At 48.6% G+C, this 14,160-nt stretch overlaps 1 protein-coding gene across 2 annotated transcripts; it reads right to left on the bottom strand.

Moving 5' to 3' along the window:
- Positions 1–523: 523 nt before the first annotated feature.
- LOC102689617 (protein FAM78B) lies at positions 524–13,851 on the bottom strand. 2 transcript variants are annotated; one of them, XR_001479374.2, is made up of 3 exons: positions 12,594–13,851; positions 4,280–5,308; positions 524–4,194 (listed from the first exon to the last, which is right to left on the bottom strand). XR_001479374.2 is itself a non-coding variant. In XM_015355916.2 (2 exons), exons 1-2 carry the CDS (start codon positions 12,893–12,895, stop codon positions 4,786–4,788), a joined length of 825 nt encoding a protein of 274 aa, XP_015211402.2. In that variant the 5' UTR covers positions 12,896–13,851; the 3' UTR covers positions 524–4,785. The 2 variants fall into 2 exon arrangements, 1 of the variants encoding a protein (XP_015211402.2); XM_015355916.2 differs by having other exon boundaries at positions 524–5,308.
- Positions 13,852–14,160: the final 309 nt, after the last annotated feature.

Genomic DNA, 14,160 nt, shown 5'->3' with positions numbered 1-14,160 from the left:
TCTTGTGGGTTTAGTCTGTGTTTTGTGTGATGTTACGTTAAAATGCACAGCACGTGCCATCTGCCCGTCTGTGTGATGTGAATACCACAGGAAGTGAGGGTGTTAACCCTTTCTCTTCTTCCCATGGCCGAAGACACAGGCCGGGAGGAGCGGGCAGCGGGGCAGAGGGCGTGTCTGTCCCTGCTCTCCCCACGCAGAGAAGAGCTCGCTGGCAAGCGCTTGGATCGCTGAGGGCATTGAGCGATGCCATTCCCAGCATCACCAAAGCAGAGGATTAGTTCAAATTTCACCTCGGTGCAAGGAGGGGGTGTGACACTGGGGAGTAAGTGTATGAAAGAGATGTAAATGAATCATTAGCATGCCAAACAGTCTCCCTGCTGTTTTTCTCCCCCAGTCGCTCGGCAGTGGAGTCGGATGGGACTTGATCAGCGGCCCCTGCCCACGCTGGTCCTCCCTGAAGTTTGATCAGTGGGGAAAAATGGAAATAAAGAGCAAAAACTCAGGGTGGGCAAGGCAGCCGCCGTTTCTGTTAATAGGCGTTTAATCTCATTAGGAAAGACACAAAGGAAGTTCATCACAAGACAAGCCTGGCCCTTCGGAGGAGTACTCACTGTCAGCTCACCACTAAAGCGTGTAGGGCAGAGCAGGACACAGTTCAGCAGTCATGCTTCCAGTGGCACTCTTTAATGGCTATTGGGGTCACTGGAAACGTAGTGTAGCAGGCTTGCATGTGCAGGGGGGCTGAATTCCCGCAGTCCTGGCCAGAAGATCACTGGGCAGAAAGGATCTTCCCATGGAGTGAGAGGGGAAGAGGAATCTGGGAGCGTACACTATCCTGTATACAGTATGCCTCCACACTTCCACACACAGACAGGCTCTTACTGTGACATTGCTGCCTCTAGCCTGTTTCACAGCCTTCTCACCCTGCCACCTAAGAATATCCTGATCCTGAAAGTGTTATCACAGATTTTGCCTTGAAAAAAACAGTTAGATTAGAGAAATCTGCACACGTCTTTTACACCAAACTTGCATCGTGTTTTTTTTTTTCTTTGTGTTTGGTGCTCCTATGTTTCCCAATCATTACGATCCCCTTTGAGAAGCTAATCATTTACTTTTCTGCCCTAAAGGATCACTGTTATCCCTCACCGTGTGCTGACTCCCCCCCCCCACCCCCACCCCCCCGGCTATAATAGTTAAAAACAGGGCTGGGGTGTCCAGGGTGAGTCTGCTGATTCCTACAGGGAGGAAGGCAAGTGAGAAACCTGGACTCCTAGGGTCCCATCAGACAGTTACACAATACAAGCAAGTGGTCAGACTGCTGAATTGAATCTTGGGGGAAGAGCTGGAGAAATTCAGGCCATTCTTATTGTGCCCTCAGGTGGCAGGATAGGAAGTTAATTTTAAGAGGGTTGGAGTTATTAACTTTGGAGCAGAGTTCTAGAATGTCAGGCGCTGCACAGGCTGGGTAGAATTCCACCCCAGAGAAGCCCAAATCCTGGGAGTGTGGGGGGACAGGCCACTGCTGTCACCACCCAGGACTTGCAAGTGTTCCTGGGGAGAGTGGCTCTTTCCTGCCTTGTCGAAGAGTTTCTTTCTACACCACAGATGAATACAAACTCCTGCTGCTGTCTGGCCATTCGAAGTGTTAGTCACTGTACAAGAGTGCCTTTTTCAGTTGTCTGGTGGAAAACATAATTTCGTTAATCACTCATTCCGTGCAGCTGTAATGTACAGACGCACGGTGCCCACGCGCGCTGCACACACAGGCTGAGAATTTGATGCAGCAGACAAATCAAATTCCGCCTGTCCGTGTCAGAAGGGTCTGTTTGATGATCTGCTCTCTGCGTTCGTTTTGAGTGAAGGCCGTGTGGCCTGTTTGTTGGCCTGGAGGGTTATTTCAGCATGTAGTTCTCACTCCTGAGTGTCGCCAGGTTACAGTGTGCTAACATTCCCCCTTCTCCACTCTTTTAGATCAGTGCAAGGCCCTACAACACACACCTACCACTAAGCTTCCCCTCTTGAGCTGCATCTCTTCCCTCTATTACAAATTTAGCCTCCTGTTAGCTTTCAGCTTGTCCTTGTGGAGGAAAAAAAAACACACCATGACAGCATGTTTTTTTTACTCTTATTTGAAAAACACTGTGTTGGCATGCAAAACAAACAAAAAGCATCCATTCTTTTTTTTTTCCTGTTCTTTTTTTTTCCAGTGCCACAGTGCGAAAACGTTGTTAAGTCTCTTCTCTCATTTCCAGTCCGGCTCTGTTGAAAGGCTGTGGTGTCTTCAGCACCTCGGACAGCTCCCCTGCACAGCCAGCCCAGACTGTGACTGAGCTTGGCTGGAAACAGACTCGAGGAAAGGGTGGGCAGTTCCATTAAACACTTTCCCTTTCCCTTTGCATGTGAATTGAGTGAACAGGCGGGTCACAGAGCAGCTTAACACATTTAAAACAACACCAGTATATGGGAAAAGATTTCAAGTAGTACTGTGTTTAATACTTAATAAAGACGTGTTCTATGCCACCGGTTTCAGATCCCATAGCTTGTCTGTTCAGAAGAATGCATAGTGTAAATATTACTCCAATCTCAAAACCCATCCGTTTTCTAACCACTTCCTCCAGTACAGGGTTGCAAGGGAGCCCAAGGCAGGGTACACCCTGGGTGGGATGCCAGTCCATCACAGGGCACGCACGCACTCACACCAGGGCCAGTTTTCCAGAAGGCAGTTAACCTACCAGTATGTCTTTATACTGTGGTGGGGGGGTGGAACATACAAACTCCACACAGATAGTACCCCGGGTCTGGAATTGAACCCAGGGCCTCAGTGCCACAAGGCAGCAATGCTGACCACAGTGCCACCCACCCGTCCTATTAGCCAAAACAGTGAGCACCCAGAAACAGGAAGGGCAGAACATGTCCGAACCCCGGTCTGAGAAGCAAGCCACCCTCACCACCCTCACTGCCGTTCTTTCCAGGAGCCCCGTGTCTGTGGTCCCAGGCTCTCTCAAGCGGGACCAGACCATCCCAGTGCACGAAGAGGCGAGACCAGGCTGGCATGGGAGGCTCAGGGGGGGGGGCGTGCGTGGAAGGGGAGCCGGTGTGAGGCTGGCCCAGATAAGGGCAGGAATGAACAGACACACAGGGCCTTCGGGACCTGCAGCACCCTGTTCGTTTCCCGTCAAGGCCTGGTCCCCCTGGTGTGTGAACTGCGCCTGACACTCCTGAGAACTCCTCAAAGCCTGTTCTGTGTAGCGGGATGTGCAGATGTTTGTGAAGGCAAGCTAACAGCAGCGAACGCTTGTTTTTAAAGAGAAGTAGGCCCTTTCCAAGAGTGTCTTCTTCTGAACAGGAGCAATCAGGTTCATACCGTGCTGAGGAGCAGGAAGAAGCAACGACGTTTCGGCGGGCGAGCCTTCTTCAGGTGTGTGGAGAGTAGCGAGAGAGGCACTCCCTCACCTGCTTTGTTATTTGTTCTCCCTCTCTCTCGCCACCAGAAGAAGGCTTAGTTGTCGAAATATCGTTACCTTCTTTCTACTTTTCCTTGTGGAATTGACTTTCATGTTTCTCTTTGCACCCAGTGCACACTGACACGGCTCCCCACTGGAGTTTCTCCTCCTGTAACTGGAGTCCTCTCTGATTAGAAAACAGGTCTGGTTATAAAATCACTGTGGAATAGGCACCTTTGTGAAGAGACACACTGGAGTGTAGATTTGGGTATTCTTAATAATGCCCTTCTAACGCATTTTAAGGTGACAGGTGTCACAGCCGTCTGCAGTCGACAACAAGTCTCCTGACAGCTGGAGTTGGATTGTTTTTTTTGCTATGACATAAAACATATACTTTGTTGTCTGAGGTTCCCATTTGTGGTAGCTTAATGTGGAAGCAAGAATCGGAATAAGAACAATTTAATCACCTTATCATGAGCCCACAGCTACGCCATGTCAGCCTATACTGGTTGGTCAAAACAGAATTTTCAAAAATTCAGTCACGGGGAACCAGTCCTGTGTAATACTGGCCGACTGGCTAATTCCAATTGCCACAGGACACCCCTAGTGTTGCAGTGTGGTTTGCATACAGACCATAGTGAGGGTGTCTTGGTGTCTCTTGGTCAGATCTACTGCACGGCCTCTCGCAAAGACCCTCTCTCTCCGGTGGGCTCTGCAGCAGACCAGCACAGGAGACAGCTTCGATCATGGCCTGAAATTGTTGCAGGGAGACAGGAATAATCACATGACGGTGGCTTGATTCTTTTCAGTACTCTTTAAAAGATAAAATATCTTACATCTGAGCATCAACATCTGCTGCAGTGCGCGTGTCTGAAGTTGCATATGTGGAACTGAGTGTGGACGTGTTTTGGCTTTGTCACGAGTTCACGTTGAGTGTCAGATCTGCCGGCAAAAGGCTAGGTGACGGTTTTTTGTTTTCTGAATGCAGTGGTGTTCAATTTGGCTTTTTCCCAGTCCTGTGTACCGTTAGAGAGAGGCGCTCCATGGCTAAAAGGCCAATGTGGTTTGCACCTCGGCGATCAACTCCGAGAGAATCTTTCTGCCTTCCGTCTCCCCTCCCAGCTGGCAGCGAGACTGCCTGAGCCGAGGCGAAGAGTAGGCACATCCTCGCGGATTAGTGTGTGGTTTCAGGGGCAGCCAAAGCAGAAGTTGTCCCTTCCTTGGTACGGCCTGTTGCTGTCTGTATCTTTCTACTTTGCAGGCAGGCCTGTTGTCTGTGCCCTGTCCCGTGCGCGTTTAAGGCAGATGCCCCCCCATGTGACGCTGTGCACTGCTCGCGGTGTTATTTGGGGGGGATGACCACTAGGGGGAGCCCTCTCTTGGGCCGCCACATCAGAACCTGTGCATCATTGGCATTGGGCTTGACCAGGGCGTTGGAGGGGATGGGTTCCATGCGGGTCAGAATCCGGGGCTGGTCTTGCTGAATCCGGCCCACCAGCCGGGCCCGGGAGCCCAGCGGCTGGCTGGGGTCCACCTCAATGTCCACCCGCATGCGCCACTTGATGGTCTGCAGCAGGATCTTCTCCTTGGTGCCCGTGTTCAGGGCCACCAGCCAGGTGGTGAAGCTCTGGTCCCTCTTGATGCGGGTGAGCAGGGGCAGGTTGCTGTCGCTGACGGGCACGGCCCACGTCACGCTGGGGTAGAAGTTGTCGTTCATGCTGACGGTGAAGCGCGACACCTTGCTCGTGGGCCCGATCAGGGTGACGGTCTCAGTGGTGTTGCCGTACCAGGGGTAGCTCACGCCGTCCGAGTCGCTGATGGCCTTGACCCGCCCCTCTCGCAGGTCGGGCAGCTCCCAGCTTGACCTGCAGTGGGGGGACAGAGAGAGACAGGGGGATATGGGCATCCATACTGCCGGCACATGAGTGCTGTGCCGGGAGGTGGCAGGTGTAGCAGGCTGGACGTCTGGATGGCCAACCCTAGAGGTACCCCATAGGAGGTACCCCATCTCTGGCCTGGAGAACGCCAACAAGAACCCTCTAGTCTGCAATCAGAATTGTGTCTCTATTACTTCCTTCCCCAAGGCAAAAGCTGAATGGGTCACAATGACACTGTTCCAAGTGGCTAGAAGCCTGCAGGGCAGGAGCTGTGTAGGACCAACTGAGCTGCTCCCTCCAGGTGTGTAAAGACAGAGACTCCACTCCTGCAGCATGGGAGAGCCCTCCCTGCTAGGACTGCAGAGGATGGGCCCAGCTGCAGTAGCTCGTGCTTGTTATAGGTTTGTCCGTCCCCAGCGTAGAGAGTAAGATTTATGCACCTAGAGTACTGTTAATACAAATTCCATCCTATTCTAGGCATGCTATAGGGATGCAGTCTTATCCTCCCCCAAAAATAAGGGAATAATGTGAGATCTTATTGCCTTGTTATTTAGTTTGTCTTGTGAGTGGTAAAGAAAAAAAAGAGCTGCTATTAAAAGTGTTTCAAAACCAAGGTGTAGCAAAGCCACAATGCTATTGACACGCCATCTCTTCCTCCAGACTCTGGGTTTTGTATTGTGAAACATTGTTTCATAAGCATTCACGCACAAATAAACCCCAAAACCATGTAAATCTGTTTCACAGTGCCCTGAACAAAGAGGGTTCACAAGCACAAACACAGCTCATTTAGGGCGACGGCTCGTGCTAGGTAAATCTTCCTTTCAGGTCCTTTCTTTGTATTTGCATTTTATGAATGTGTTTGACATCAACTTTCTCTGTTTTATCTCCACACCTCCCAGGTTTGGTGCAGACCCATGCTGTTTGTCAAACCCACCAATCTGTTTTTCTCAGTGTCTTTTTAAGCTTCTTTTAATCACCTCCTGCTTCCTTATATTGGGAATCCATACAGCGGCAGACTTGACACAGTAAATGTGCACTAAAATGCACAGCACCCCAGATTACTCCTGTTAATAATCCCTCTTCCAGATTGTCTGCAGTTTGGGGACACAGATGGTGTATCTGCAATTTTGATTCCATAGTTGTCTTTTTTCATGTGCGTCACTGTACGTTTGTGCCTTTTCATTTGAATGAACAGCGAAACATGAACCATAGTGGAAACGATGTGGAGGTCTATTTAAAACCAATTACAGGTAGCACTGCTTTACCCATAGAGTTGTGGGTGTCTGAAACAAGCTACCCAGCCATGTTTTGGTAATCTACTGACTACCAAACAGGATAGATGTACTAAATGGCTCCCTCTCGTTTGTAACTGTTTTTATGTTTGTGTGGGCGTGCACGAGTTTGTTCTGTGTACGTGTGCACCTCTGTGGCTGTGCACATTCCACTGCATGTGCCCCCACGTGTGTGTGTGTGTGTGTGTGTGTGTGTGTGACTGAGCATCTGTGTCTTGGTGTGTTTTGTTGTTCTTGTGCGCATGTGCAAATACTGTAACTGCGGCCTTCTGTGTGAGTATACCTCAAAGCACAGGGGGTGTCTGTGAGGGGACACTGGAGGAGATACAGTCTCTGACTATTCCGTAGAAGGGAAACACACTGAGAACAACACATTTATCCTTAGATTAAATAGCTGTGGAGGCAAACAGCAGGCTGTCAGAAGAACATGCATTTTCAACAAAAAGCACTCTTTAAATACTGCCATGCTGAGCATGTTAATGGAAGGGAGCGTTGGTGTACAACTTGTGCGTCTTTATCTTCCTGTCAATCCGCCGAACGGCATCCACACCTGTGTCTGTCTGTGTAATCGCCCTGAGCAGGAATAAAATAATAATGGCTGAGTATTCAAACAAAGTGAAGCAGTAATGGCAGCTTATTAAAATACATTAATTACTGTTGATTGTTCGGAATGAATAAAATAAATACAAGGGGTTATTTATATTCAACAGCTGTAGTGGATTGTGCTGGGACCTGCCTTCCCAGAAGAATACCTGCACAGAAAGACATCGTGCCTGAAAAGCAGCAATCTAGTCAGGTCACATACTGTATCAGTACGGGGGAGGGGGGATGGCTATTCTGCCTACCTCTCTACAGAGCTGCTTTGGCGACCTCTGTACACAGCCTCTGCCCAACTGCTGCTGCGTGTCTCAGCATAGTGGACTTGATTGATTCGAAACATATTGCTCATTGCAACCAAAGGGCACTTCCCGAGTCCCCAATTAGTGCTGTCGCTGTCACATCCTGTCGTGTGCGAGCGCAGTGCGCAGTCCGGTGCAGATGCCCTTGATTAACAAACCACGTTGCCATGGAGAGTTAGAGAAGGCTAATTCGGCGGGGAGGCGACTCCAGTTGCTTCTACAAGTTGACCCATTTCAAAATAGGGTCTTCCAGCAGAATTGTGAGCATGCAAATATTTTTTTTAAAAAAAGCTTCCTCAGATTCTGCACTGATGCTCAAGACACTAAAATAGGCATTATGGGGACTGCGACGCATGGATGTTCTGAAATGTGCCCGGTTACCCCACCCCCCCACCCTGGGGTGTATCACTGTATCTCAGAGGTGCCCCTCCCCCACCACAACAGCAGCTGCAGCAGTGCCTCTGGCTTTGGAATTGCCTGTCTGATCAGAAAGATGATATGAGACCACTTACCCAGCTTTTACCATTGAGTTTCTGTTCTTGCTGGCAAGGGAGTAGTCACTTTAGAAAGTGTCATCACAGGGACTCGCTCTGGAGTCAGAGCACTGGAGCCAGTTGTCAGTAAAAAGATGTTGTAAACACCATTTCTCTGAACCACAGTGTGGTGGTTAAGGCAGCCGACACTATAGCTTGCAAGCAGAGGCAGGGACATACGCACACTGTCCTCCATGCCGTTCTATTGATCATTAGACAAGCAGATGTCTGGCCACACTGCCTGCTGCACAGTGAGGGTAATGAAGTTAACAGGCTGTTTATGTCCCGGATATTCATCCTGTGATTAAGGGTCATCATTGTTGCCAGAAATTCAACGCCAGGTCACCTGCAAAGCTGGTGGACTAACAGTAACATTCCTTGATATTGCATTGATATTACTGTGGTGCTTAAAGTATTGTTGTCTCCTCCTGGTGAAACCTTACAGTTTTTCCCACATTGAGTGGGGAAATAAAATGTAAATGCAACTGCAGGTCGGGTTTAACTGAACGTCACAGAAGGAGATGTGCTGGCTGCAGCTGCAGAAGACCTATCCCTCTCTCTTTCCCTCTCTCTGTACCCCTCCCCCCCTCTCTCTCTTCTCTCCGCCCCTCCATGTCATCGGCTGCCAGCACTGAAAGAGTGTGTAGCATCCACGCTCTGCAGCGCATGAGTACGACTTCTCCCAGGACCTCTAGTAATATTTTAAATATTTACAGTGACGCACAGTGGACAGTACATAGAACAGATATTCTACAGCCATCCAGGTAGCTGTAGAAACTGGTTTTCACACTTGGTTTCTTGAAACACTTAATTCACTTGAAAACAACATTTTGGACCACTTGCTCAGAAAATGCAATGGTTAACAACCCAAATGACAGTTCCTCGTTAAGTATAAGGTTCATTAGACTTAAGAAATACGTGAAGAACAGCGCCGGAGAGGGAGGGGGCCGATATTTATGGCAGTGGTGGTATATATAATGAACACATTATGTACGTTTAGTATTACATATGCACAAAAGGAATATGCGCCGTTTAAATTTACTTTCCAGATTTAACTCACTTTAATCAGTTTCTCAGGAGTTCTCTGGAGATCTAAATCCTATTAAGTGGTTTGGAAATGAAATAGAAGAATAAATGACCTCAGGCACAGTTGAAAGAGGACCTAATTAGAGGCCGTGCCATGTGAGAGGGCAGCCCACAGCGGAGCAGGTACCCATCTCCCACTCGGCTCCGTCAGGACGGCTCCAGAAACAGGCCACAGAAGGAAGGCAGGTTTCTGTTTCACGGGAATGCGGTTAGTCTGTCGTCTAATACCATGAGCATTTGCTGCGCATTCCGGTTTTGGCACTCATTTTGTGAACCATTTGGAATGTTTAGAGAGGAACATTGCTGTTCACACAGATGCGACATATTGCCATGGAAATCTCTTACTGCTGCACCAGACCTGCTTCTTGACAGAGCTCAGACTTCTTCGCATATGCTCTTACACATTTCCCCCACATGCCTGATGTGCTCCGTCTCTGCCCTGTTAATGGTATCCTTTGACCAATGGATCCACAGCTCCTGTTTGCCTGTCCCGGACCTTGTGTGGTCCTGTGGTCCTTCTGCTTTCTGCCTTCCTTGCTGTTACCTCACAGAATCCTGCTTGGCTCTTTCCCGGTCCTTCAGCTCTTAATGTGTCTCCTCCCTGGGATGGACGCTGCTGTCACAGAAAGACAGAAGGACTGAGGGCCCAGCATGTGAGGCGGCACAGCTGATGACGCCCAGTTCAAAGTCGATCTTTGCAGAGCTCCCCCGCTGCAACTCAGAAATATGCTGCAGGACACCTGACCTGGACAGCACACTGACCCCAACTATCGGATTAAGAGCCCCTTACGAAACAAGTCTCACGAAGATGTAGGGATGCAAGAAGCAGTTCAGGAAATAAGTTTATCAGGGATGGCTATCCACAGAGCTGAGATATTAACGTATGTTTGCCTACTCTGCTTTGAAACACAAAAAAACGTCTTTGAGGGCTGAGCAATCTTTTGTGTTACAGTTAATGTTGCATTTAGGACAAGAGCACACATAGCACAGGATGTGGTGGAAGAATATATTTAAACACCAACACAAAGAATGAAAATTCCAATGTGTAGCCATCCAAGAATATCACACAATCTTCCGCTCAGCTAAATAGGAACTGGTCACTGTCGGGCAAGAGCTGTGCTGACTGCTTTTTAACATAAGGGAAATTGTCCAGCTGAATTCTACCAAGGAAATAAGAGAAATGAGCAAGTTCTAACAATCCCGGGCTGAATCCTGAATTCCTCACGGAGGACAGTAAGGAGGTGTCTTACTAGAGGACACCTAGTGTCCCAATCAGGACACAAGATTAAGTAAAATAAGCAAAGTTCATTCCACTGTGAATATGGAGCAGTCAAGCAGGGAAAAGGAGACAGTGGAACAGTGTCAGGATGGATGAGACAGCTGGAGAAGATTCAGATCGAGCCCTTCTCAGGAATAAACTGCCCAGTGCTTGTCTGCAGGAGGTGGAACCTGCCATCGATCGCTTGAAGAATGGGCACACTTCCTGGAGATAAACTCCGAAGAACACGTCTGCCCAGGATAGGAGATAATAAAGACCTCAGGAATTACAGACCTGTTAGTTTACTGCCTGTCATCTCCAACACTTGTCACTCCAACACCAAGGCACTCACTAACGGACAAGGAGAATTTAACTGCAGTCATGTAAGTCCATGGGTACAGTATCATGGACCACATACTGTAAGTAGCAAGGTACGAAATTCAAACTTGCAGTGAGCAGATGCCATTGTTCATAGGATTCATTCATGTACATGTACAATAGGCACAACCACCAGTACAGTATGTTTGAAGAAAGACAGGGAGGGATTCAAAATTGATAAATATACTCCAAAATAACCCATTTGACCAAGTAGTGTCTTCATTGTACCCAACAATTATTGTTGTATGTTTTTAATTCAGTTGGCTGATGTTGGTGATGACAGTGCTAAGACTATTCAGGATCACTGCAGTGATGTTAGTATTTCTGGTAAGATTTTGTTCCAATAATGGGAAATGTAGATGTCTGAACTTCTGAAGTAGATAATGTGCTTTTTAAACAAGCTGAGTGCATTAAACCTCTACCGCCCTCTTGTTTACGGGCACATAAGCTATATTGTACTGGCCTCTCGTAGTAGCTGGAGATGTCCGACTGGTTTCCATCGCCTTCCCTGGCCAGTATCTCTGACCTGTAGGAAGCCAGTGGGATATGCAGTTCAATCCCACAATCCTCTTTGAGGCAATTCTACTAGAATCATGGGATGGTATCTTTGTGGAGTACATGCAACAGGTTCTTGCAGTTGAAAAGGTTTTCTTTGGAGTTTCTAATATTGAGACCATCTTCTACCAATAGCTGGACAAAACCAGCATATACAGTAGGTAGTCTGAGGAGGCACAAGCTTTCGTCTTGATTATAGCTGACTGATAAAGCCTTTATCTCTGTAAAGGTATTTTTCCTTGTTAGGTCTGTAACCTACAGTACAGATTTGACAGTTGTAGCCCAAAACTGACAATTTGTGGTCGATTTTTTTCATCTTTTCAGTGTGACACAGAGATTTTTAACTCATTTCTTCAGACATGTCACTTCTGTGCTCACACACTTCCTGTGCCACAAGTAGTGTGTGGGACTTGTGTGATTCCCTCCTCACAGCAAGATCAGGAGAAGCTGAGGTTCCCAATCTGTGCTCAATGGAGTACGAACACAAGATCGCACCTCTGGTATCTTCTGAGTGACCTGCTGTGCCCCGCTGATCTGAGACACCAGCAGATACACCTTGGAAACTCCAAAACTCCCTCCTACCCAAGGAAGCTAATTCTCCAGACTCATTTCCTTCCTTCTGTTTTCTCCCTTCGCTTTTATACCTTCAACCTTTCGCAAAAGTCTTTGTAGAGTAAAAGCTCGGATACATGCCCTACTGCCACTTTCCTGAACACAGCATTTGTTCAGTTAAATCCGGAGAAGTCTGCTGCCCCCCCCACACACACATACACACTGGTTAGCTGTGCTGACCTGTGGTGACCACAGGGAAGAGATCAGGCTGCTGTTAATCTGCAGGATAAAGACAAAGGCTGAAATCCATGGAGGAAAGGAACAACATCGCTGCAGGAGACACCAGGGGAACCAGGAACCTCCATCATCCTCAGCTTCCTCATTGCTGCTGCTAGAGGAATTCATCTGAACTTAACCGTGAGCTTCTCTTACTAACAAGATGTACCACGAACCCGAATTGACTCGACCAAGAAGACACTGCCACAAACTATTATCTTACAGAGCTATTATAGGGGGGAACCACGCACGGCTCTCGGTGTAATAAAGCCGATCAATTTACAAGGGGCTAGTAAGTACTCGCGCCGGGACTGTGCCACATGTATCGATCCATTCGGATTCTAGTGCTACCACATCATCGGGGTGTCCGTGAGCGTGCGTGACGGTTTGTGCGTTTGAACAGTACGAGTGTAAATAAAACGCGGCAGAGGTCGGGAATCTTACATGCCGATGTCGCTGTAGGTGTTGTAGAACTCCATCTGGGTGCAAGCCTGAATCCAGCCCACCACCCACGTCTCGTTGCGGGGGACCGGGGGCATCACCACGCGGGCAGACGCCTTGAAGTACGGGGTCTTGTACCGCAGGACGATGGGAGAGTTCTCCTCGATCACAGTAGGGCACTGGTCTATGGTCGCCGACACGTCGTACACCACGATATTCTCCCGCTTAATCCGCGACTTGCAGGTGATGCTTTGTATACAACCCATGGTCAGCCACGGAAGCAAAAGGTACACGAGCAATGGCATAAATAAATAAATTAGAGAATAAATTAATTAATAAATAAAGTTGTTGATTTTTTTTTAAGACAAGAGTGGTTGAGGATGAGGTGCAGTACAAAAGAGCGTGTCTGAGCCAGTCCCTGCCTGTTTCCTTCTCCGCTGATCTCCGCTCTAGCGCGCTCTTGAACGCCTATCCCGGTACACCAGCGCCCTCGCCTCGATCCACAGCGGCGTGTCTCTCACGGCCTTTCTTCTCTTGAATTCCACGCGTCCGGCCCCAGGTCTGTGCCCTTTGATCCTTTTCTTTCTTGCCCTCGTTGTCATGTCACCAGTGCGGGCGGCCGGGAGGCGGAGGCAGCCGGGGCAGCACGTCTGTGCTCGGATGGCGGACGGCGCTGGGAGTCGGCGGGGCTGTGCTGGTCCCTCGGTGGATGGGGAGGCTCCGTGTTGCGCAGCAGAGAGGCGAGAGACCGTGGGGCATCCCTGCCAAAGCCGCCCCGGCGAGAGGAGCTGTTGCTGCTGATGCTGAGGTGCGCGCCGGGCTAAATTTAGAGAGGCGTCGGGAAGAAACAATAGCACGGGCGAGTGGGGATGTCATCCCCCGCATCTTGCATTGCGGGTCTTCCCTGCGCTACGTTTTTCCCCGAACGAAGGAGAGAATGAAAGCAGCTCATGGGAATAAAATAACGACACAGTCCCGCGCGTTTTGTTGTTGTCGTGTGGGCTGGTTTTTAAAGACCACGGTCGACTCTTTCTCCCTCTCTTGGTCGCTTTTCTGTCGGAATCTTAGGTCACTGGTGGTGTTTCTCTGGTGTCGTCTCAGTGGTGATGATGCTGAATGGAGCAGGTTCGCAAAAATCGAAAGCGAGGTGCACGGCACGGTGTGTCCACAGCGAGCTGCCATACTCTCTCAACCCATCATTTAGAAATAATGCTGCACCTACAACCCCCTTGATTAACGATTTGCGCCCTGATGTTTATAACGCTATAATTATAAATCAATCAACCGAATCAGATATAAAGACATATTACTCATTATTTCCATTTGTGTAATGATTTGAATATTTCAAACCTATCAGGGTTGGTTCTCTCCAGCGAGGCTTCGGGGAGAGCACATTACCAAAAGCCCTTTACGAAGATACACGCTACAGTACACGGAATGGACAACCGCTAATCAGGTTAACAGTGACAGTTAATTTAATACATTTTCTCACGATGCAACGCCTTGAACCTATGATAATAAACCAGAATTAATAGCCTTAAAATTAAGTAAGAATCGATTCTGATTTCTC

Source organism: Lepisosteus oculatus, chromosome 9 (assembly GCF_040954835.1).
Source record: "Lepisosteus oculatus isolate fLepOcu1 chromosome 9, fLepOcu1.hap2, whole genome shotgun sequence".
In the NCBI taxonomy this organism is placed as follows: domain Eukaryota; kingdom Metazoa; phylum Chordata; class Actinopteri; order Semionotiformes; family Lepisosteidae; genus Lepisosteus; species Lepisosteus oculatus.
This window is presented reverse-complemented; position numbering and strand designations above follow the sequence as displayed.